The following is a 24,332-nucleotide window of genomic DNA, read 5'->3' on the forward strand; positions in this document are numbered from 1 at the left end:
GAGTCCTATGTACACAGAAAGAGAAAGCTGTCCAGGGAATGTCACTCTTATACACTCTGTGCCCTCCCCCATCCCTTTCTCCCTCCTCCCCCCACTTCCCCTTCTCCCTCTCCTGTGACATGCCTGCTGTTTTTCCTTGTGTTTTTATAAAGCGAAAATTCTCAACTTGAACTGATGGAAGAAATCTTTTGATTTCAATGTAAAAATATATTTGATTTGATTCTGAAATTTGCTTTGACATCCTCTCTGCTCCTTCTGTATACTCAGGGAAGGATGTGCCATACATTGCCTCTCTCGTCCTTCTACAAAAGGCATCCTGAAGCCCCCAGAACCACAGGGGTCTACGGAGCCTTAGAAGCTTCAGAGATTCTCAGGGCCTTCCCATGGGGTCTCCATGGCTTCCTACACAGCAGACTAGATTAGCAAGGGACAGATGGTAGAAGGTGACCTCCCAGGTGACACTGATGGAGGAAGCAAACAAACAAAAAAAAAATCACCCATGGACCAACTATTTGTGTGAGAAGTCACGGAAGCCCCACAGGCACAGGGAGAAATATGACCCAGAAGGCTGTCCTCAGCCAGAGACTTGGCCCAGAGGCCATTCCATGCTCCTTTATTGACCCAGTAGGCACCATAAAGCTCTGCGACTTCTCTCCCTGGAGGTAGATGAGATCCAAGGAGGGCTGAAAGGCAGGAGATGAAAAGAGCATCTTTGAAACCAGGCAGCTTTTACCCCCGAGCACCACTCGGGGTGGGAGTTGAAATCCTAAGATCTCAGGGTGGGAGGTGGTGATCTCAGGGTGGGAGGTGGTGACTGGCCTGCTGGCTTACTTGTTCCTTGGCTCCCACCCAGGTGCCTGGAAGCATTCCAGAGTTAAGTGCGGCTGGGAAATCAACCAGGGTCCCTCTTCCTTCACCACTTTGTACCCATTTCCCAGATGATCAAAGTCTACCTGGAACAGTACAATTCCAGACGGGCTGCGGAGCCAGGCTGAGAACAGAACTGACTTCCCTGTTTTCCTGATAGGGGGGTGTTCTTTTCTTCTTTGTCTTCTTGGGTCTTCAGGTTTGGGGTGGGGTGTTTCTTTAAAGAGATCATTAGATTCCTAAAGGGCAAACTGGGAAAGTTGGAGATAGCCTGGAATCAAGCACAATGTCCCAACGTTCCTAGTGGAAACGGGGCTGCATTACTTAGGTCTGCCACTGGGTGACACCTTTGGGCCACACATCCGTGAGCTGCAGAAAAACATGCAACTCCTTTTTAAGAATAAAAATATTTAATACTATGAATAAGCAAGTACATCTTTCTTTGGGTGGAATTTGACGGCAGATTGAATGGCCTTTCTGCCTTATGGCTCATCTGAGTTCACCCACACACACACTCATTGACAAGACTATGTCTGTGTTCTATTGCCTGTGGCTGTGCACTGTGCACTCCGCAGAGCAGTGGCTCCTTCACTGTCTCACTGAGGACACTGGCCTGTCCCCTTTGCAGGGGAGGGTGTGCCCTCCAGCCCTGAGAGAATGCCTTGGGGGATCCTGGGGCAGGAAGTGCTGGGGTTGCTTTAACTCTCTTGACTAAAGCTCTCAGTGGAACAGTGTTCGTCTGGGGCTCTGTCCATAGCTGAGAGATTCTGGGGAGGCAAGTGGAAGTAAGGGTGGGTACTTTTCTCTCATACTCCCTAAAGAATCTTTTGGTAGAGATGCCTCTCCAGCTTTATGTCTGACATATCCCCTCTAAACTGTTTATTGAGGACCTACTAGGTGCCCAGCACCATATTGAGAACTGATGTGAATACCTGCCCTACTCCCACCTCCACCTCCACCTCCACCCCTTGTTGCTCTGTAACATGAGTGGCTGGCCCATTCTAGACAAAATGTCTTTTATAAATTCACGGTTCTGCGTGCTTTTGGGACATGTTCCTTTTAATTTTTCTTTAATTTATTTTATTCATGTGTATGTGTAGATACCTACCTATCTATATGCACACCACATGCCTACAGTACCTGTGGAGGCCAGAAGAGGGAATTGGATTCCCTAAAACTAGTCACAGGGAATTGTGAGCTGCCCAGTGTGGACGCTGGGAACAGAACCCAGGTGCTCTAGAAAAGTGGCAAGTGCTTTTAACTGCTGAGTAGACTCTTTAATCTCCTTTTCCTTATTTTGGTGTCCCTAAGTGGCCCCAGCCAGATTTGACAACAGGGCTCACATTGTGTAGAGACCTGCATGAAGAATAGTTGATTTTCAACCAAGCAGAGTTTTTATTTCTGGAACACGTGGTAATCTCTGGAGATACTTGCTAGTTGTTGTAGCTTAAAAGATGCTGCTGATACCTCGTAGGCCGTGGGGAGGGGCTTGGGACTTGGTGTTCTATGAGACAGCCCCTCTATACCAAAGAGGAATCCCCCAGCCTGAATGGCTATTGTGCTGGAGTTGAGAATTCTCTACTCAGAGGGAAGAGGACATCTTGCCAGTCCCCAGAAGCTCACATCTTCTTATGTGTACTTTTATTCTGTCCTCGGCGGTACACTCTGTACTTTTAGCAGTACTGTGGAACTCACAGGTGGCGTCGAGGCAGGCAGGGGACACACAGCATCAGCTCTGGAACCATCTCTAGCAGTGTCCAAATAGAGCTGACTGTGTTTCTGCTTGCGCTCCAGGTTCTGGCTGGCCGTCCAAGATCTCAAGAAGCAACCTCTACAGGACGTGGCCAAGAGAGTGGAGGAAATCTGGCAAGAGTTTCTAGCTCCCGGAGCCCCAAGTGCAATCAACTTGGATTCTCACAGCTATGAGATAACCAGTCAGAATGTCAAAGATGGAGGGAGATACACATTTGAAGATGCCCAGGTTTGCTCATTGACCCAAATTATTGTCATAGGGCATTCCTTAATCACTTTACAACTCGATCCTTTAATACCAATCAGGTTTTATGAGTAGCTTGACCATCAGCTTCCACTATTTATAAGTCAGTCAGTAGGAACTGTGCCAGGTAAGTGTACAGTGAAATCCCAAGATCATCTTGTTAGGTTGCATTACTGCACAGATACAGAAAGTTATAGTTCTTCAAGTTAGGATGCTAAGTGGAACTGCACCCTGGGAAACCCACCGAGAGTTGAACTAGCTTATTAAAATGCACTCACTACACATATCAAAGCTTATCAGTTTCAGAACATGGTCAGGGATCTACCCTTTCCCTCAGGAGCACAGGGCTGACTGGGAGCTTCAGCTCACTCACTATCCAGTATCTAGAAAGAGGATCATACCAAGCAGTACTAGTTGGAGAAAGATCCAGATCTGAAATCTATTGAGTGCCCATTGCTTATGCACCGTTGTAACTTCAGGGTACTATAAGTCAAACCGCTCTATATTGTGGGACCATTTGTATCTGTCTTATCTTTTCTAGAGAAAAAGAAAAGTGATTTACAGAATTTTACAAAATCTAAACCCCTCTACTAGATAGACTGAAAGCAATAACATGACACCGTTAACGTGGGAATTGGGAGCTGGCCAGGTCAAGAATCAAGTCCACCCCTGTCCAGCTGTGATGCCCACACTTTGCACTGCTTCCATGGTGACTGGCCCCAGGCAGTGTTTTCTGGGCGTCTCTATATTCCAGGCCCTGAATAAAGGTGAGATACCACAAAGAACAGATGAAAGCCCCTGTCTTCAGCAAGGCCCAGGTGAGAGAGACAGACGAGTCAGTAGGCCATTTCAGCCATGGGAAAAGACCCCAAAGGGGTGTGAGCTCTGGTGTTAAATGGAGACCACAGAAAAAAATTCAACCCTGCAGGGCCCTGTCAAGATGCTTACAGATGCTGTAGGCAGAGAGTTCGTGTGGCTTGCCCTGCCACTACCATCCTATTTAGGATAGTCTACACAGCTATACCCATGCAAACAGTGACATGAGGCCATGACCAGTGTCCCTTGTCACTCGCTCAAGACTTCAGGCTGAAAACAGCTCCTCACCCACCCCTTTTTTCCCCCCTCTTGGAGTCCACTGAGTGCCCACGTTGGGCAGATTTGACTCAGTCTCCACCCAATGACATCACGAGGCCCTCGTGGTCTTGGTAGCTTTGGAGTAAAATAAGCTTTGGAGTCCTTAAAGCACAAGGACTCTTTTTTCCCCTGCCATATCTTAGTATATGCTCTTGAGGACAATATTGATGTGACTCCGTAGGCGGGGGGGGGGGGGGGGGCATGGAGAAGCTCTTTCAAGAACCCCTGTGCAGATGGCCTGAAATACAGAGGCCATCATGAAGTTATAAGGCTATGAAACTTCAGAAAGAGACACTGGCTAAGCCATGATGTGCCCAGTCTCTGTGACACCCCAAGTGTGTCACCAGGGAGGGCTTGCTCTAGCATTTCCTCATGGAAACTCTTGAACATAAATGAGGGGAAAGAACAAAACACAAACCTTTATAAGCCGACATCCAACCTCAAGGGCCATGAGTATGTGACCAATCTCTTCTTTGCTGTGTCCCCGCCTACACTTTTACCTGCTGACCAGTTAAGACAGTACCCTTTTTTGTTTTAACATTGCCACAATACCATTATCACAATTTAATAAAATGTCCATAGCTCCTTAATACCATCAGACATGATGGTATTAACAGTCCCATAAATAATTTTTAAAACACCATTTAAAACCAGATTCCAAATAAGGGCTGCATAGTGCTATAAACCAACATGTGTGTTCTTAAATTATACTTTAATTCTCTTTCTCCCCTCCTCAACCCCTATGTATAGTTGATGAGGTCAGGCCACCCCTCCCCCTTCCCTTCGTCCCCTCCTCCCTCCTCTGTGGATATTTGACAACGTTGAATGTTTCATCCTCTGAAAGCTTCAGTCTGGATCTTTCTGGCGATGGCCCTGTGGTGCCACACAACATGTTCCTCTATCGCCCACATTTCCTATCAATTGGGTGTTCGATTTTGACATTTAATTAGGTTTCCCTTTGACTTGTGGACTTTATTGTGCTGCCCTGTCACAAGGCGTGCAATGATGTGTGTGTGTGTCCTGTCACAAGGCACGCAGTGATGTCAACGTCTGTGTGTCTGTCTGTTCTGTCACAAGGCATGCAATGATGTCTATGTGTTTTTGTGTGTGTGTGTCTGTCTCTTTTTCTGTGTATGTGTATATGGCTGTGTCTGTCTATCTCTGTGTGTGTGTGTCTGTGTGTGTGTGTGTCTGTGTGTGTCTGTGTGTGTGTCTGTGTGATATCTTAGCCATTTTCGGGGTTTCTTGCTGAACTCCATTAGTTAGTTGGGGTACTGAAATCGTAATGCCCTCATTTTAGCCTTCGTTCCTTGTAGATGAGCTGCAAGGCTTCCAACAGGAGTGATTCCTCTCAACTGCTGCTCCATTACCTACTATTACAGTCCATGTAAGAAGGGCAGGAGAACATTTGATTCTTTCTTTGTTGCTGGTTTCCAGCACAGTGAGTGACCTGGTATCACCCTCATTTGGTGGCTGATGGGAGTTTTTGTTTTGTTTTCGGTGTCTCTTAAACTCATGAGTTTTGAACACATTTAGTGTGCTTTATGATCTATCTTACTGGTTGTTTTTTAGTGACGCATAAGTTTTTACCATGTCTAGCCAGTTGATTCCTTCTGATGTAACCTCATCAACCTTGGCTGTCATCCAAATAGTGAGGAAACTCCAAGCTTCTGTGGTCTGTCCTGGATCTGGAAAAAAGTCATGTCGCTAAGGACCCCCCGATTCTTCTTAGTAGCAAATGCTTAGTGCTCATGGTCCCTGAGTTGTTTGTTTGTTTGTTTGTTCTCAGTATTTTCAATGGACAAGCTAGGAAATAAATTGTAATGTATAATAAGGATACATTTAGCTGAACACATTTGTAAAACCAGCGATTAGGAGGCTGAAGCAGGGAGATAGCTGGGTGTTTGAGGCCATCCCACCTCTCCTGCCCCATCTCATGTGTGTGTGTGTGTGTGTGTGTGTGTGTGTGTGTGTGTGTGTGTGTGTATTGGCACTTTCAGTTTAGGTGTAGAATTTCAGGCAGTTCTCCTAGGTCTCTTCTTTCTTACCACCATTTCTCCTCCCTTTTTGCTCAGAATCTGGCCCTCAAAAGCCCGCAGAGGAAGTGTGAGTCACATATCTATTACTCACTCATCTGCTTTCTCCTATTTCTCCAGAATAGTCTGAGGGCCAGATTATGTGTTTATGTCCATGGTATAGAGGCACCATGGTTTGCTTAACAAGTCCTGCCCTCCTAGATGCGTGTGTTCTTCCTTATCCAAGGGATACTTGATAAGAGAACTTGAAAAATATGTACGTGATGCCTTGATAAGATACTGAATACCTGGCCTTCGTGAGTACAGGTTCTGTGTGATCTTTCAGGTACTTGTAAATGCATTATGACCCAGGCAAGCCTGTGAGGTAGACTAGACAGGAAGATGTATCTAGACCTAACTTGTATAAATTTAAATAAACCTCTCTTCCCAAGCCTGTTCCCATTCTTAGCCTTTTCTCAGTTACTCACATAGAAGTGTGTTTCCACATATAAAAACACACTCCTCCTAACAGCCTCTCTTTGGGAATGTCATCTAATGTTCTGGTTAGTCTTATGTCAACTTGACACAAGCTAGAATCATTTAGGAAGAGGGAACCTCAAGGTGAGAAAATGCCCCTACCAGATAGACCTTTTTTATTTTTAATTGATTGATGATTGACATGGAGGACCCAGTCCGCAGCCCATTGTGGGTGGGGTCATCCCAGACACATGAGCCTGGGGTGTATGAGGAAGCAAGGTGAGCAAACCATGGGAAGCAAGCCAGTAAGCTGCAGAACTCCACGGTGTGTGCTTCCTTTCCTGCCTCTAAGTTCTTGCCCTGAGTTCCTGCCCTGGCTTCCCTTCGTGATGGAGTGTGCTCTGAGAGTCGTAAGATAAAACTAACCATCTTCCTCCCCAGGTGACTTTGGTCACAGTCACAGAAAGGTGACTTTCTATCCCAGTAATTGAAACAATAGCCAAGACACCAAAATTCCTTAATTCTTCCTTTCCTCTCCTGTAGAGCAGAGATATAGCAGAACTGCCACCTGGGTGAGAGGTAACAGAATGAAAAGAGGCAGATGACCACAGTGACTGGCCCACAGAAAGGAAAAGAAAACATTTACTATTTCATTTTCCTAATGGCATTAACGTGCTTTGTTCTTTTATACTAAGTACACTTGACAAGTTTCACAGATTTGCATATGTTAGCACACAGAGATAACCCCTCTTTCAATATGCAGATGTCCCTTGGCTTGTGATGGGTTATATATACTCCAGCCAACTTACCATAAGTTGAAAATAGCATGAAGTCAAAAGATGCATTTAATACACTTCGCTGACCCAGTGTCCAGGCTGGGTGCCGTGGAACACGGGTGAACATTTTGGTTTTCCCCTCTTGGGATCCTGGGGCTGAGCTATGGCTGTAGCTTGTGTGCTATGGCTGTAGCTTGGGCCCCTGCTACTCAGCATTAGGAAAGATCACTTGTCATGGGGTCAGGCTCGGAGATGATCAAAGCTCAACATGTAGTTTGTATGAGATCCGTGTAGCTTTCACACAACTTTGAAGTTGAAAAAAAAATGTAAATCAGATTATCCCTCAGAACTACGGTCACCCCTCAGGAGCCACCTGTACCTTCCTTCCTCGGTGTGTTAGGTCTGCTCAGGCTGTAGAATGTGACACAATGTCAGACTGGGTGACCGAGGGAGTGTTTGGTCTTCTGGGTCCTGAAGCTGGGAACCCTGGGGATTACGTGACTACAGATGAGTTTTCTCGTACTGACCTTCATCCTGGCTTCAGGAGAGCCACCATTTGGCTGTGTCCCAACCTTCAAGTAGAGAAAGCTCTTTGGCGTCTTCATTTTATAAGAACCACAACGGCATCATGACCTCATCTAAACAGCATTGTATCCCAAAGGCTTCATCCCCATCCAAAACCATGATGTGGGGAGGCAGGCCTTCAAGGGCATGAGCTCTGGAGGGATACAAACTTAGTCCATAACAGGGTGATTATGAAAATAAGGTGACTCTTTTACATTAAATGAGAGAGCAGTTAGAGAGCTAAACTTTTCATGTGAAGGTCTAGATAATATAAACTTCAGGTTTGTGGAACACAGGGGTCTGTGTCACAATGGTGATGTCACAATGGAAAGAAAATTAAAAGACCAGATGGCTGTGGCTGTGTCCCCAGAAGTGTGTGTGTTGACAATGAAATTCAACTCTTAATTTTTCACACACACACACAAAACCGTAATTGCTTTAACTATTAAAAAATAAATCCCTAGACCATGAGCTAGATTTGAGCCTCAGGCTATATCAATTTGAACCAAGCAAGATGGCAGGAAAGTCACGGAAAAGCTTCACTGGAGCAGACAGACAGAGGGTCAGGCACGACGACGCTGCAGCTTCCAAGCTAAGTTAGAAAGACTCCACTACGGTTTGGTCACAGAGACACTGTGACTAATCTCTGAGGACATTTTTGTGTCAGCATGGGGTGGCCCCGTCAGGGACCAAGCCTGCAGTGCGGTAGCCACAGCCTTCCTTACCACCCCAGTCACCTGCACCAAGCAGACTGTTAGAGCTTCGAAGCTTCCAGAAACAGAAATGAGGTTAAAAGTCATTATGGCCCGCAAGGACTATGGATGACCTCTTCCAACATGCCGGCCAGACGTTTGCAACCCATCCCTTCCTGGATTAGAGTTTTAGTGCTGAAGGCTTATCTGGCTCCCTGAGACCTGGAGAATCTTAAGTCCCAGAGGCCAGGGCACAGACCTGATCTAAATGGGGATAACGACCCCTATGCCCTTCGAAACACCCTGCTTTGAGACAGGAATTCTGTCAGGCTACCACCGTGGGTCCTGAGATAGTGACCCACCAACGTGAAAGAAAGCAAATGCTGGTGGCTATCAGGCTGAGTGAAGGGAGGTGGGCTTGAGTGCCGCAGATCCGGTTTTGTTTTTCATTTGACAACACTCAGTAGAGTAAGGCTCATTGCCCATGCTTGCTTCCTGGGAGGGTTTCACAGGGCACTCTACCAGCATGGGTCCAGCATTTGCTGATGCATTTGGCTCTTTTGACAAATTGGGCTGAGATCAAACCTTCCATAAAGCCCTGTGGGCTATGGCTGAAGCTCTCAGCTGTTTTCTGTGTTGTTCCTATTTTATAGATTGGAGAGTTGGGGTGTGTGATGGTCTATGGGCTTTTTCTAAGGGCTGGGTTTCTCTGCTCTCAACTATAGGGCATCAGTGAATCTACACTGTTCTTCACTTGCACTGAGGTCTTGGGCAAGGTCCTTGGCTCTTATACCTCAGCCTCCTCATCTCTAAAATGAAGATTCTGTCTTTCCACAGCCTATTAAGTTGGATTTTAGAAAAATCAGATGAGCTAAAAAGCTTTGGAAATTCTTTTAAAAAGATTAAAAGTGCTGTAGATTTGTAAGTGTGACCTTACAAATAATAATGACTTGAGTATTCCTTGGGGCCTTATAAATCTAAAATAAGATCAAAAAAGTAATCCCCAGGAGGCACACTGGCTCAGTCCTCTAATTCCAACACTGGGGAGGTAGAGGCAGGTGGTTCTCTGTGAGTTCAAGGCCAGCTTAGGCTGCGCACTGTCTCAAATAAACAAAGCAATTCTGTCAACAGGACTGCTCTGGCAGGAAAATCGTGTAATGGCCAGAAACAAGCTGCATGGTTCATGCCTCTAGTCACTGCACTTGGAAGGCTGAGCAGAAAGGCTGACACGAGTTTGAAGTCAGCCTGAGATATGTAGTGAGTTTTAGCCTGGCCTGGTCTATATAATGGTACCCTGTTTTAATAAAACAAAGAAACCAAAATGGGGTGGTCCTTGGGTATCCAGCAACAGGACTTGAGCATGCTTACCCTAGAGCTCTCATCCAGGAAAACACTGGAAAGGGTAAATCATGTTGTGATCAGAAGGCTGGCATTGGACGGAGGTCTGAATCGCGGGGATTGCTCTTAGCACATTGCCAGCAGGTTTGGAAGAAGATAAGTCAGAGGACGATACAAAGCTAAGGTTCCCTTTGTTTCTTCTGTGAGCCTCTGCAGGCTCTGAAAGATAACAGAAGTCCAGTGACCAAGTCCAACGGCCATGTAGCTTGCTTTTAAAGCTCAGAGTAGCCCAGGATGATCCAAGCACAGTGTCTCTAGGTCATTAGATCATTTGTCTAGTCACCATGTATTGATTTTGTGACCATCCATTCTCCATTTGAGTTGGGAAACCTTGACCTCTGTGGGATGACCCCTATGATGAAATTAAACAGGAAACAGGAGGTCTGAGTGGCTCACAGCCTTAAGACAGAGAGCTGGCCTCAAACTGCATCTTTCTTTACAAATGGAACAAAACAGTCACTGAGATCGAGTTGGTTTGGAAATCTGTCCATCAAGTGGATTGACAGTTGAATGGAGCAGAGCAGCCTTCCCTGTAGGCTTTATAGCACGTATTTCTTACCTTGCCTTCTTAGCTGTCCAAGCTCCACTGCTGCTCTGACCTATGTGTAATGCTGAGACTCTCACCTCTGCCCTGTAGCTGGAGTGTCTAGGAACAGGATTTTTCTTTTCCTTTTATAAGTGCCTAACAGCACTAGGATACCACTCTGTGTGAAGTTCAAGTATTTCAAAAGCAGCTGTAGTGCTAGGCACAGTGGCTTCTCCCTATTATCAGAGGGGGAAAAATGTAAAAAAAAAAAAAGAAGAAAACAAAATCACTTCAAGTCAGAGACCAGTCTGACATACAGAGCAAGTTCTGGACTGACCAGGGACAGCAAGCAGACAAACCAACCAACCAATGTTCTTGAATCGTAATACTCTTAGCTTTGCCTATCACAGTAAAGCAGAGGGTAAAATTTGTCTCTTAGCTTTAAACTTCAAAGAGCTTTGGGGAAGCAACCATAGTAATCAATAAGGACCAGCTGAATTATGTTTCTAATTTTAATTTCAGCGAAACTTGGAATATTCACTATGCGCCAGATGTTTGAGGTGCTAGAAATCAGCAACTGTATAGGCAGATCCCTTCTTGGAAAGAGCTCTCAATCTAATCGACCGAATCTCTCTGCAGTCCTCATCCATTCCTGGAATGGTTGAAGACTTTAAGACCAGAATGAGACCTGGGTGATTAAAGAACCATCTGAACTACACCCGTCTTGAGCAGACTGGAAGCCTCTAGCCAAAGTGTCTATGACTATGGAAATGTAGATGTTTAAGATCAGTGTGATGGAGGAATGCAAGCTGTCTTGCCTTTGTTTTGTTTAAAAGCCAAAGTGTTGGGGAATAAGGTTTCCTGTTTGTCCCCAAGAAGTCCTCTTAGCCTAGGCGAGGCTGTCCATCTTTGTTACGGTGATATTCAAGTGGCATTGTAGGCCTACTTCCTTGTCCACTGTATGCCACACTGTCACTGTCTTTACTGAGGATTCCCACCACAGCTTGCTTCAGAGGTTACTCACTGTATTCTGTGGGTGGTGTTATTTTTAGGGAGACAAACAGTAGAGGGAGGGATGAATTCGCAAAGAACAAATCAGTTGTGTGTGAGCCGGTTCTGTTTATTGCCAGGCATTCCTGGAGAGAAGAAAGCGAAGAGTTAAACTCCAGAATGTCTTTGTTGTTTATTCTCTGCCTAGATTTCTAAGTACCAAACCCTTAAAGAGGGAAGGAAAAACAGTTTTCTTCTGTGCGACTCATATTCAGGGAGGTGGAAGTGAATATTTGAAGCTATGTTTGTTACTCTTATCTCAGAGCAGGCATAGAACAGCATTAAAATCCTGTGCCTCTGGGCAGTTGAGTTGTATCTGTGCGATGCCAGGCAGGGTAAAGGCAATGGATCATTTTCTCTCGGACTCATATATGACTTTTGAATGATCTCTGATGTGGAAACAAGGGACCCTGGGCTCTGTTAGACAGCCCAAGAAATCCAAATGGATCTTGTCATTTCAGATCCACATGGTCTTAAAACAGTCATTCAAAGCTGCATCCCTGGGACTAAAGATGTAGCTTACTGCTGGAGAATTTGCCTAGAAGGTACATGGGAGGACCAGGGTTCAGTCCCCAGTACTGCAAAAATCCAAAGGACAGCTACAAAGCTGGCCTGACCAGTCTCTGCTCCTCACTGTCTGTCACCAAGGCTCCTCTCCTCCTCGAATGCTGAGCAGACACTGAGCTGTGATCCACGTCCTGTCCTTCCCACCACAGCATGTTCTGTCCTATTGGACCCATACTGAAAAGATTTAATTTTCCTTAGGCTTCAGTTGGCCATGCCTAAAGCTTAAAGATCTCTGGTTAAAGACAGTTAAAGATAAGCCTCCAGAAATCCAGACTGGCACCTCAGAGGCGCGTTGTCTGTGACCTGCTCTTACATGCCCGAGCCTGGGCTTTTGCTATGGCCGTTGCTAACAGTGGTGATGGTAGATGGCTCTCAGAAGGGAATGGTGAGAAGTGACGATACCCAACATTAGGATGACTCAGACTTAAGACTTGAGGAGGAAGGCCCACCCCTATTCCACTCCTCCCAACCCTCTCACACCCCTGCACCTATACATAGAGGAGCACATTGCATCTTAGCCAAGAGACACTGGGCCCCTTTGAACCCAACTTCCAGCCAGTGAAAAGACAAAAGCCTTTGAAGATCAGCCCATGAAGGTGGGAGGAGCATGGCCTATGGGTTCAAATGATGGCTTTATCCCTGCGTGAGACATCCCACCTGGTATAGTGTCAATAGTCTTGTCTGTAAAATGGGGCTATTTAACCTCTATTTCACAACTAAGTGTGGCTAAACTCTGTCCCCCAGTCCTCTTTGCTCCAAGCCTCTCCTTTTCTCTGGAATCCTCCCTCTACCTTCTGTCTCTGCCACACCGCCTCCTACACGCACAATCGCACCACAAGTTTATCCTTATTACTTGGCGTGTATAATCATTTTGCAGGGCTTCTCTTCTGCTTCTGCACTGGAAGTATGATTGATGGGGCTAGAAGCAGGCCAAGTGGGGACTTGAATCCAAGCCTTTGGCTCTGGGCCCAGTTCCCTCTCCCCTGCCCCCTATACACATCACATCCTGCCCCTCATTTTCCTTGGAGGGACCTGACAGCTCCCCAAGTATGGCTATTAGATCAGGAAACTTAGGAATGGAGGGTCACAATGGGGCATGTGCACCTGCAGAAAGAAAAATAGGACACTTGAAAAATCACAAGGAGGGCTCTTGGCCGCTATGCACATTCCAACCGAGTGGTTTCCACTCCAGAAAGATGCTCTTCTGCTGGGAGGTGAGGTCTATGCTGTTTTAGGAGGCTGCAGCTCAGAAGAAGATAGGACGGTATTCTTAAGCGGTTCAGTTACTCCGGCATGCTTCGAGCCCAAGGCCTTGGACACTCATCTGACTATGTCCCCACCCACCTACCTACACACCTCTCCTCAGAGTCCCAGTGTTTTGTCTAAAAAACAAAGGATGTTTCCAAATGAGGGCTCTCACAGCAAAATATTGATTCGGAGCAGGTGTGGTCAGGAGACAGCATGTATTGCTTGCTTACCCCAGCTCTTGTGTTTCCTAGACCCTTGCTGACCCTTCGTCAGCCTTCCTGCTTCTGTCTCAGTATCCCAGGCAAGCAGAGGACCCATTGGCAGAGCAGCCAGGGCCAGGAAGGGATAAGGAAGGAGATGTGTGTCAGCAGAGGGACATCTCTGAGCACTGTCAACCACTAAAGGGGTTCAAGTCCTTCCTACCACTGAAAAGTGTGTGGCGAAGACATCTGTGTGGTTTAGGTCCTAAAATTGTGGTTTCTTAATATAGATAGAGCCATTTTTATTGTCCCTGCTGGAGCTGTCTGGGGGGCAGGTATGGTCATGTGGCTCTGCCTTTTTGTGGTCAGCCTTCATCTCCATAATATTTAGAGAGAGATGGGGGAGGGGCAGGTAGTTGATAAGCAGAAGAGAAGGAAGGAAAGTCAGGGCAAGATGAGAAGACAAGAGAAGGCAAAAGAAGAAAGGAACAGGCTTTTTCTCGAGCCCTGTTTCTTCACCCAGGACTTGGCTGGGTTCTCCAGTGGTTCCCTTGTAGTTTGCGGATGCTAGATATACATTTCCCTTAGGACCAGTTGTCGGCAGAACGGTGCAAACATACCAGAAACCCTCATAAATCAGCAGAGGTCACTGCCAAGAGCTTTGGACACTTGCTGTCCCTGGCGGTGATAAACTCATTGCATTTGGGAAATGGCCAGAGACCCTGAGTCTGATCTTAATTCTCATTCCCAGAAAAATCTCAGCTCTGGGTTCACCCAGCCCCTGTTTACTGTCTTTGTGTTTCCTAGACAAAACTGGAAGGAACACATTTTCCTGACATCAAAGGCAACACTTCTTTGTCTTGGGGGGGTGGAACAGGACAAGGGAGTCACCGAATCCCTAGCCTGTGGGAAAGCCAGGTTCCATCCAGAAAGAACCTGGAGCCATGGCCCCCCATTGGGGGCCTGGGAGATCTGCAGAGTGTCAAAAGCCTGCTTTTGTCAGACCTGAATGATAAGAACACTCTTGTCCCCACCCCCACCCCCGTGTGTGTGTGTGTGTGTGTGTGTGTGTGTGTGTGTCCACGTAGGGTGATTTGAGGCTTCATGATGTCAGTCAACAGTGAGCAGCAGGACTGGTGGGAACACCCCCCTCCAGCCAGTCTGCTCTCACTGACTGCTTTCCCCCAAACAGTCCTCACCTGGGTGTATGACTTCATAGCTGACCGCTTAGGGAAGGTAATAGCAGCGTTTCCGCTTTTCCCTGAACACACACTGATGCGTGCCCTGGAGAACGAGTCACTGCAGGCTGCTTGCTGCCTGGGATGTCCTGCCTGCTCTGCCAGATCATACTCTGCAGCTCTTTCCCTTCAGCAACATTTGGGCCGACCCTCCTGCCTTGAAGAGGCATTTTCTGGTAGATGGGACACCTTTCCCCACCCAGTAAGATCAGCTCAGTCCCAGACACACCCATGCATAACAGCTGTTCTTGGACCCCGTTGCAACCTTAGCTCAAACAGCTCTGCGAATCTTGGTGAAAAGTCTGTCTTGTCTATAGATTCTAAGCTATATGGCAACAAAGCTCTCTTTGTCTTCTTCAGACTACCACCTCATGATGTCAGATTCGGTACCTGGTACCTACTAGATGCTCAACAAATAGCTAGTGACAGAAGCCATGATTAAACATTTAAACACCTGCCTTTGCCTGCCCTATTTCAGTCGGCAAGATCTTTTTTTGTTAATGAACCAAGATTTTCCTGACTGCAATGAGGAAATTGGAATTAAGCAGAACAGGGTTGAAGTTTGTGGTTGAAGCCAGAAGAGGCAGGCTAGGGGAGGCCTCCTTGAACTTTGTAGGGAAGAGGAGGGTGGTCACTAAGCATTACATTGTCAGCATTTAGATTCCTGGGAGAAGCCAGAAGCAGCAGAGATGCATTGTCTTAAAGGGACAGGCCTTTGGGGGTGACTCAGATGCCACCTGACTGGGATGATGCTTGATAAGAAAAAAAAAGATAAGGAAGAAAGGATGAAAAGTCAGTAAGTCATCACCACTCAGAGTTAATATTTGCCCCTCTGATTTTGATAGGAGAGCAATTTAGACATCACAAAGGAACGAAGAGCAATGGTACTCCTGGGTCTGGGGCCGAGGAGGATGTTTGAGCTGAGAGGTTCCCAGCCCTATGTGGAGTATGCGATCCTTACTCTCCTTCCCTACAGAATACGGAAGCAGATGCTTAGGCCAAACATAAACCAAAGCAAGCCCAGCGCCTGCAAACTTGAGCATTAAACTCAAGCAAGCATATTAATGAACCAAGACCCTGTGTGGTTTTTGTTTCTGTATCAAAGTGCTTGAGGATGGGTATTCCACAGGGTAGAAAATTTTATTTAGTTCCGTTTTAGAGCCTGAGACTCTAAGATCAGGCAACCCTATCTGTTGGGAGCGCTGGTGAGGGCCTTTCGACTGTGTGTCAATATGGCAGGGAGTGTGTGTGAGGAGAGAGCCCACGGTGAGAGTGGCTGAGAGGGAGGCAGAAACCCAGCATTTTTCTTCTTGTCACAACGTGTTCTTTCAGACACTAACTGGGCTCTGAACATCCAAACCATCCACAGCACAGTATAATCAACTAAATGTCTTGATGCTGTGATGGACAGGGTGCATAGCTAAAAGATGAAGACACACTGCGTACCATCATCTGGAGACTTAAACTAGAGGGGGTATCTCTCTGTGAGGTTTTCAGGAAAACCTTTCACAGTAAAGTCAATAAAGCTTTGAGAACACAAACAATCTCTGAGGCAGCCACTGTTTAATTTCCCCACATCCCATGCCGTGGGTCCATTTTTATTGGATGCCGCCTCACCAATACAATGTTTTGGAAATACAAGGCATCTTGGGAAGACTAAGACTGATCCCAGGGTCCTTTGGGGTCCAACTGAGGATGAACCACAGAGATTCCTCACGTAACCAGAATATTTTCTGTGTTTCTTCCTTTGGCTTCCACTGTTCATAACTGACAAGTAAAAAGTCATTTATTTTCATGATATAAACATGATATTTTGTCACATATGCATACTGTAAAAATGCCAGAATCAAGTAAATTAACATACATATCATTCCACATACTTGGGGTTTCTTATTAAAATTATTCAAATCGAAATTTCAAAATTACCAGGAACTATATCCCACCACAGTGCACTATAGATACCCTGAGTTTACTCCTCCTGTCTGAATAAAGTGTTTCCTCTGTGCCCCAGCATCCCTCAGCCTCCCTCCCCTGAGCTCGTCGTCCACAGCAGCCGTTGTCCACTCTCTCTGCTTGTGTGAGTGTGATATGTTAGCGTCCACATGGAAGGAGTCAGGCAGTGTTTGTTACTCTGTGCCTGGCTTATTTCATTACACCTAGGTTCATCTACACCATGGTAAATGGTGGCTTTCCTGCTCGGGGCTCAAGAGTATCCACTGTGGGGGTGAGGTGGGGGGAATGGAGGGGTATGTGTATAATGTGTGTGTGTGTGTGTGTGTAGTGTGTGTGTATGTGTATGTAGTGTGTGTATGTGTGGTATGTGTATATGGTGTGTGTGTATGTGTATATGTGGCATATGTGTATGGTGTGTGTGTTTGTGTATGTTTATGTGGTGTGTGTGTGATGTATGTATGTGGTGGGGGGAGGTATGTGTATTTATGTGCATGTATGTGGTGTGTATGTGCATTGTATGTGTGATATGTATATGTGTGTACATGTATTATGTGTGTATGGTGTGTGTATGTACATGTGTGGTATGTGTGTGTGGTGTGTATATGTGTGATATGTGTGTATATGTGGTATGTGTGTATGTATGTGGTGTGTGTATGTGTGGTATGTGTGTCTATGTGTGTATGTGTGTGTGTGATATATGTGGGAGTAGATTGTGTGGTGTTTGTGGTGTATGTGTGGTGAGGCCATGTATAAAATATATTTCTCACATTTTCTTTATCCATTCATGAGTTGGTAGGCACCTCAGTTAATTCTATGCCTTGGCTATGTGCCTTTTATGCTGGATAGGGAAGAGTCTTGGCACAGCTTAGTCATTGTTCCAGGATTTCCAGGATTCTCTAGCCAGGCTACAAAAAAAAAAAAAAAAAAAAAAAAAAAAAAAAAAAAAAAAAAAGCCAGTTCCCCTCCCCCATCCCCAGGCCTGGAAAAGAGGTCTCAGCAGTTAAGAGGACTGGACTGGATGCTTTCCTAGAGAGCCTGGGTTTGATTCTCAGCACTCACAAGGCTGCTGACAACTGCCAGTCCCAGGGGATCTGACACCCTCTTCTGGCCTCTGCAGGCACTTCATGTCCCCAGTACACAGACATACACGCAGGTAAACTAGCCATACATTTCAAAGTAAAATAAAAATGAGGAAAAGAAATATGTGTCCCCCAATGGATTTGAGATTCTGCCTCCTCCATACATGGTGTTTCTGGGAAGAGAAGCCAGAAAGAGGTCTCTGCGATTATCTCTGACTTTCAGCTGGGCTCTCTCTCTTCGTCGACCAGCCCTCCAGTCCCTCTGGCCCCGAGGCCTTTGCCCAGCTTCCTGGAGGGACAGTGAGCATCATGAGGGATGATGCTTCCTTTACCAGCCCAGCTGCCAGTCAACACTCCACCATCAGAGATGACCCACTCTCCCTCACAGCAGCACTGTTCTTGGGACAGACAAGCTTGCCTCAAGAGACAAGCAACCCTTTCGATAAGAATAGACAGAGACGAACATGCAGATAGATAGGACCTAGCTGCAAGTCAGGGGTCATATATTTGACCCCTGGATCTTTTCAGAGCCCCAGAGGAAAAGCAGCAGCATTGCCACCATGTATCCTTCTCCTGGATGCCACCTTAAGGCCTGGCATATGTGCCCGTGTGCCCCATGATCCTGTTATGACGGGTCATGTTCCAGGCCAAGATGATGGCCCCAATGTCTATAAACTGATTCAGTTATATTGTTGTTTCCAGTGTGTGTGTGTGTGCGTGCACATGCATGCATGCACATGCAGGAGCTCACAAGCACGCATGTCCATATGCATGGTATGATATGTACATATACAGAGGTCAGAGGAGGATGTCAAATATCCTGTTCCATTGTCCTTTCCTTTCTTGCCTTGAGACAGTGTCTCACTGATCTTGGAATCTTGGAACTAGGCTGGCAGCCAGCAAGTCCCAGAGATCCAACTCTCCTGTCTCTGGCCCCTGCTGTACTGGGTTTGTAGACACACGCACAGCCATACCCAGTTTTTCACATGGGTGCTGGGAGTTCAAACCCAGGTCCTCATGTTTGCACACCAAGAACTCTTGCCCACTGAGCCATCTCCTCAGACTCTTTTGGCTATTTTTAAAGTTGGACTTGTTATTTAGAGATACTTGTAGACACCAGAAAGTTGTTAAAGAATAGAGATGGACTTGTTTATTCAACTCCCTCATGGCAGCATCTTGCGAACCTGTAGCAGACTAGTGCATTCATTGTAATGGTGTATGTAGCAGCATCCTCTGATTTCATTTGGGTTTACCAGTTGTACTTGTATTCATGTATGTGTGTACTCCTTCCTTCACACCTGTATCACCTGTGTACATGTGTCAAGATTCGGAGCCACCCATCACCACAAAGATCCTTCCTGTTGCCTTATAACCACCCATTTCTCCCATCCCTAACCTCTGGCCATTACTAATCTATTTCTCTAATCCATCCTTTAAAGAATATTCTGTCAATGGAATCATATAGTACAAGTGAGGGCCAAGTTTTTCATTCATCCTAATTCCCTTGAGATTCTCCCTAGTTTGAGTGTATACCAGTAGTTTATTTCTTCCCATTGCTGTTAGTTATTGTGGCTTTAACCATTAAATACCCCAACATGACACCCAGACCTGATTACAAATCCTTTGAGACATGAACCTCAAGGATCTCTTGCTTTGTGAGAGAAAAATACCATTTTGTTTGTTTCTTTATCTCTTGGTTTACATGAGATGTGGGCGAGGTGGGACACATGGCAAGTTTTCCTCACGCCATTCAAACATTCCTAGGTTCCTTTGCCAACCCCCAACCCCCAGGTCAGTTGGGTTGCAGTTTCCTTTAGCTTCAACTGATGGCTCCTTCTCTGTCTCCCTACTCCCCTCCATCTCCAGGAGCACATCTACAAGCTGATGAAGAGTGACAGCTACGCCCGCTTCCTACGGTCCAATGCTTACCAGGATCTGTTGCTGGCCAAGAAGAAGGTATCTTGGGAAGGGCGAGCTTGCCTTTCTTAGCACTGTCGACTCTTGCTGCTGCTTGCTGCTGGTGTGAAATGAGAATATCATCCCTTGGGTTTTATTTATTTTTTTTCCTTTCTTCTCTCCCCTCCTCTGTCTGCTACCCTCCAATAGTAAACAGTGAGGAAGGTTACAGTTCCAGATGTCCCCCTTTCCCCTGATATATAGGATATGGCAGTCCACCTTAGTGTCTCCGGGCCTCTGTCTGCCTGTTTTGCCTGTAGTGAGAGGAGTGTGACCAGATATCATTGCCAAAGTAGCTCAGCTCCAGAAAGTCAGGTTGGCAGTGACCCAAGCAAATCTCTTAGGATACCAGAGAGACTTTCACTGCCAGTTTCCTCTAGTCACTCTCAACAGTCCTTCCCTCTTTATCCAGACTAGAAAGGGAGCAAATCAACCCAACCCCGTCCTGGGAAAGAAAGTCTTGTCGATGTTAAGGGGATCTTTTAGCTATCCGAATAATCGCCAAGATTGGCCATGGGTCTCTCCTTACAGCGCTGTTGCCTCTAAAGTTCTTCTTCTTTGAACCAGGAAGTAACTACACTCCAGCCACTTTCTCCTCTTCCACTTGGAATTAAATCATGGCTCTTAGAGCCCTTGGAGTCTTGGTTCACAGAACCCTAAAGCCCTCAGCATGCAGGTGGTGAGGGTCCCTAGAACAGGGCCAAATTTAGCTGGATTTCTGGAGAGAAGGAATATAGAATGGTACATGGGGCTAGGAAAGGGAAAGACAAGAGGGGGGCTCGTGGGTCTGGAGAGCCTGCCAATCCTCTGTCTACTTCAGCTCCAGATCTACCACTTCCAATCTTACTGCATACATACACGTGCACACACACACACACACACACACACACACACACACACACACCTTTCTTCTTCATACCAGGTCTTCAAGCCCTGTACCCAAGCACACCACACACTTGTCCACCCACAGGTTTTCTGTCAGATCGCCTCTCATCCCCACATCCTTCTCTGTGTATTGGCAACTGTACCTCATGTTTGCCTGTCTGCCTATCTGGTTGGTGCCATGTAACTCCAGAGTCCTGAAGAGCATCTATGTCCACCTTCCTGTTCTTATGCAACCGTCCGAAAAACCCCCAAGACTCTGGGAAAGATGAAAGGAGTTCTGGAAGGTCTGTTGTCAAAAGTTCAGCTCTGGTGGTTCCCAAGCCCTTCCTTTGAATATAGACACTGGGTTAGAGAATGTGAAAACTAGTCTTCTGCCAATACCCTTATTGGAGGATGGATTCTAGTAGAGGGGGGCTGGGGCTTCCACACACAGTGACTCTGGTACCCACTATTTAAGCACTGGGAAAAAAAGATCAAGGTCATGGACTTGGAGGACTTATACCCCAAATCTCAGGGGAGAAATTCAAACAAAGCATTTCTTATTTCTTGAGGCTCAAGCCCCCCAAACTGACCATGTTTAGGGGACACTTAAGGCTCTAACAATTTCATCCATCTGTGCCTACCTGTGTGAACCTTTGGGTCAAAAGCATTTCGTCTCCCCATGGATGTGAACGCAAATGGAAGAATCACTTCACTCCAGGAAGTGGGCTGATCCAGCTGAGTTGCAGATCCTCCCAACACAGCACAGCCTTCAGGAGGTCAGGGGAGTGTGGGAAGGAATTAGCCCCTCCCTGAGAAAAGTTACAAATGAAGTGCATCACAGTTATCCCTGAGCCCTCCAATTAAGGGATGCTCTTACAGCACAAAGCTGGAGCACCGGCTGATCTCTTTTCTTTTCTTTCTTTTTTTTTTTTTATTATTTATTATATGTAAGTACACTGTAGCTGTCTTCAGACACTCCAGAAGAGGGCGCCAGATCTCGTTGCGGATGGTTGTGAGCCACCATGTGGTTACTGGGATCTGAACTCTGGACCTTCGGAAGAGCAGTCGGGTGCTCTTACCCACTGAGCCATCTCACCAGCCCCCTGATCTCTTTTCAATAGTGATGCTTTCCCATCCATGTCTTCCTGAGACTCTCTGGGCATCAGATTTGATACTCAGTACCTTCAGAAAGGCTGAGAGCATCTTCTGATTCCAGTGGTGCTCACCCTGTGATAGCAATACCCAGTTTACAGAAGGGTGTGTGAGATTTCCGACCTCCAGCCACAGAGGTAGGGTAAGAATTGGCCTCCCTTTTAGGCCGAGAGCTATGCCTGGTCAAGTCCAGGAGCTCAGCCTTCAGTTCTCTCTTCCCCAACTCTTGCTCTCTTCTGCTATCTTCGGAGGAGAGGGTAACTGCTTTGGAGAACTAGATTCTAAGGGTGAGGGATCTGGATTTTGATGGACAGGGATGTTGTTGTGATGCTGGGATTCCACAGCAGCTCAAGGGAGACCCAACTAGATGGCTAGGGAATAAAGATGTCAGCTTCAGAATTCTAGACCTGGAACAGGCTTGACTTTTCTCAGTAGCTACCATCTGGTACCTTTAGGGTGAGCACTGAGCTTTGCCATCTCTGTAGCAGAGTGGGTTTGGGCCAGACACGGATCCTGAAGGCCAAATATGAGATGAAAGCCCATCCAAACCCTATGGACATGTGTCATTTGTGTTGTGTGTTTTCCTTCTACAACTTCCTATCTGTCTTTCCGGAACTGGCTGAGTCAGCAGAGGGCATGGGTGGATGCCAAGGACAACTGCCTTTGCCAGACCCCTCTGCTTCTAGCACATTCCAGACCCACAGGCACACCTAGCTGCTTCTTCAGTTCTTCAGTTGCAAGTATTCACTCTGTGTGTATGTGTGTGTGCATGGGTGAGAGAGTGTGTCCACACTACTGTGTGTGTCCTCTGAATTTCCCAGCCTTGGGCTCAGGACCTGAAACGGGACTCTAAGTTAAGCTAGTGGGTATTTGGGATAGAATTCTATTCTTTCCAAGTAGGAAACTTGGGGAGAGGATCAGGCACACACACACCTCTATTCCACCTGTGGGGCCTATAGAACATTCCAGGCTTTTGCCTTCTCTTGCCTCTGCTCCTTGAACTTTAACAGTTAGCCAGGGAGGCTCCAGAGGTTCCTGGAATGTACCCTGCGTATAACTTAGAAGTGACACCACTTGGGAACCAAGAGAATATTTTCTGCTCAGAGCATAGCTTGTCCTTCCCTGAGGCCTCAGAGACTTTGTCACTGCAAAGGACTTGAGTAGACTCTCCTTGCTCTCAGGACACAGAAAATCATGAGGACATCGTTGAAGTTAGCAAATGTTCCTCTAAGCAGAAAAAAAAATTCCTAGAGAGAAAACAGCCCTGAGCCACACTGGAGGACGAATCCAAGGACTTCACTTCCCCAGAGGCTGCTTCCAGACGTCCCGTCAGCATCCCTCCACCATCATACACGGACAGTCCTCAGAGCCATTCTGTTCTGTGTCACTACTTGGAGTCCCATATGGTTGTCCAGGGACTTCCTGGCCACAGCCTCCCAGGCTGCAGCTTCAGAGCATAGCTGAGAGAGAGAGATCACCTTGAATAGCAACCAGGGAAGGCCCTACAGAAAGCAAAGGCTCTGTGGTACCACCCATGGCCCTTCAAGAAGTCCATTCCTGCCTTTCCCTCCCCTGGGCTCCAGAGAGGCAGTGTGGGTCTCCTGGGCTGTTTTCCCGACTCTCCATCAGCTCTGCCAACAGCTCTGGCTGCTTCTCTTTTCCCATTTGGCCGCATTTGGCTTTTGTGTTTTGTTCTTTAGCTGTGGCTGCTGCTGTTTAGAAATCACATGTAAGCTGAAGAATTTTTTCCCTGTATTTTTCTCCCTACCCTTTTTTTTTTCTCCCCCTAAAGCCAGAAAGTGAGCAAGGTCGTAGAACTTCCCTAGAAAAGTTCACCCGCAGTGTGGTAAGTTCAGCTGGTTTTCTGCCCTCCACGTTTCTTTTGCTTTTGGTTTTACAAGTCTTTTCCCCCCTTTTTGGTTGTCGTCTTCTTTGGGGTGGGAGGGAGGTCCAGTGCTTCCCCTCCCCCCATTCACCCCTTTTCTTTTGCAAGTGTCTGCAGCTTCTCTTCCAGGGATGGAATTGCAAAAAAAAAAAAAGAGCAAGCAGCCCCCTCTGCAGAAGGTTCACAGCTCAAGGCCCAGCCATGAGCCCAGCCACAGGTTGGACCCTGTGGCCTCTTTTCAAGGCTCTGAGGAGGATGGGACCTTACTGCTCCTGGGGCTGAGCCAGCTGTGCACCTTCTACAGCAGCCTGGGGAGAAGACCATGAAACAAACCATGAACCAAATTGGCTGAGAATTACCATTCATTTAAAAAAGAAAAGAAAAAAAGAAAGAAAGAAAATCCAAATGTCCCTCTGTGAACCCCAACAGTAGTTGTTTTAGTATGGGTCGTGCAAGCTGCTGTCGCTGCTGCGTAGACGGCTTTTGCTGTGTGCAGAGAGCAGCTGTGCTGCATGGGTTGTGGCAATGTGGTCTAGCTCGTATGTGTGTGTCAGTGGCCTCTGCATGAGTACCCACAACCCTTACGGTCCCTTGTCAGCCTCATTGGGACAGTGTGACCTAGAGAGGAAGATAGGTGGTGATAGTTGATAGAGTTGTATCAAGCACTTTCCAGGGCCAAGGTTTTAAAAATC

The 24,332-nt window shown here is 46.6% G+C and overlaps 1 protein-coding gene across 6 annotated transcripts in view; it reads left to right on the forward strand.

The window, feature by feature from the left end:
- The window catches only part of Rgs6 (regulator of G protein signaling 6), a 540,717-nt gene that overhangs the window by 495,622 nt on the left and 20,763 nt on the right, over positions 1-24,332 (forward strand). For 5 of the 6 annotated variants that reach the window (XM_029484451.2, XM_085830530.1, XM_029484450.2 and 2 more), the window contains 3 exons: positions 2,662-2,848; positions 19,647-19,736; positions 23,548-23,601. In XM_029484451.2, the coding sequence (XP_029340311.1) occupies positions 2,662-2,848; positions 19,647-19,736; positions 23,548-23,601 (331 nt within the window). The remainder of the gene's footprint in view (positions 1-2,661; positions 2,849-19,646; positions 19,737-23,547; positions 23,602-24,332) is intronic. The other variant, XM_021178714.3, reaches the window with a different exon arrangement.

This window comes from Mus caroli, unplaced genomic scaffold (genome assembly GCF_978045245.1).
Source record: "Mus caroli unplaced genomic scaffold, Mus_caroli_1 scaffold_14, whole genome shotgun sequence".
In the NCBI taxonomy this organism is placed as follows: domain Eukaryota; kingdom Metazoa; phylum Chordata; class Mammalia; order Rodentia; family Muridae; genus Mus; species Mus caroli.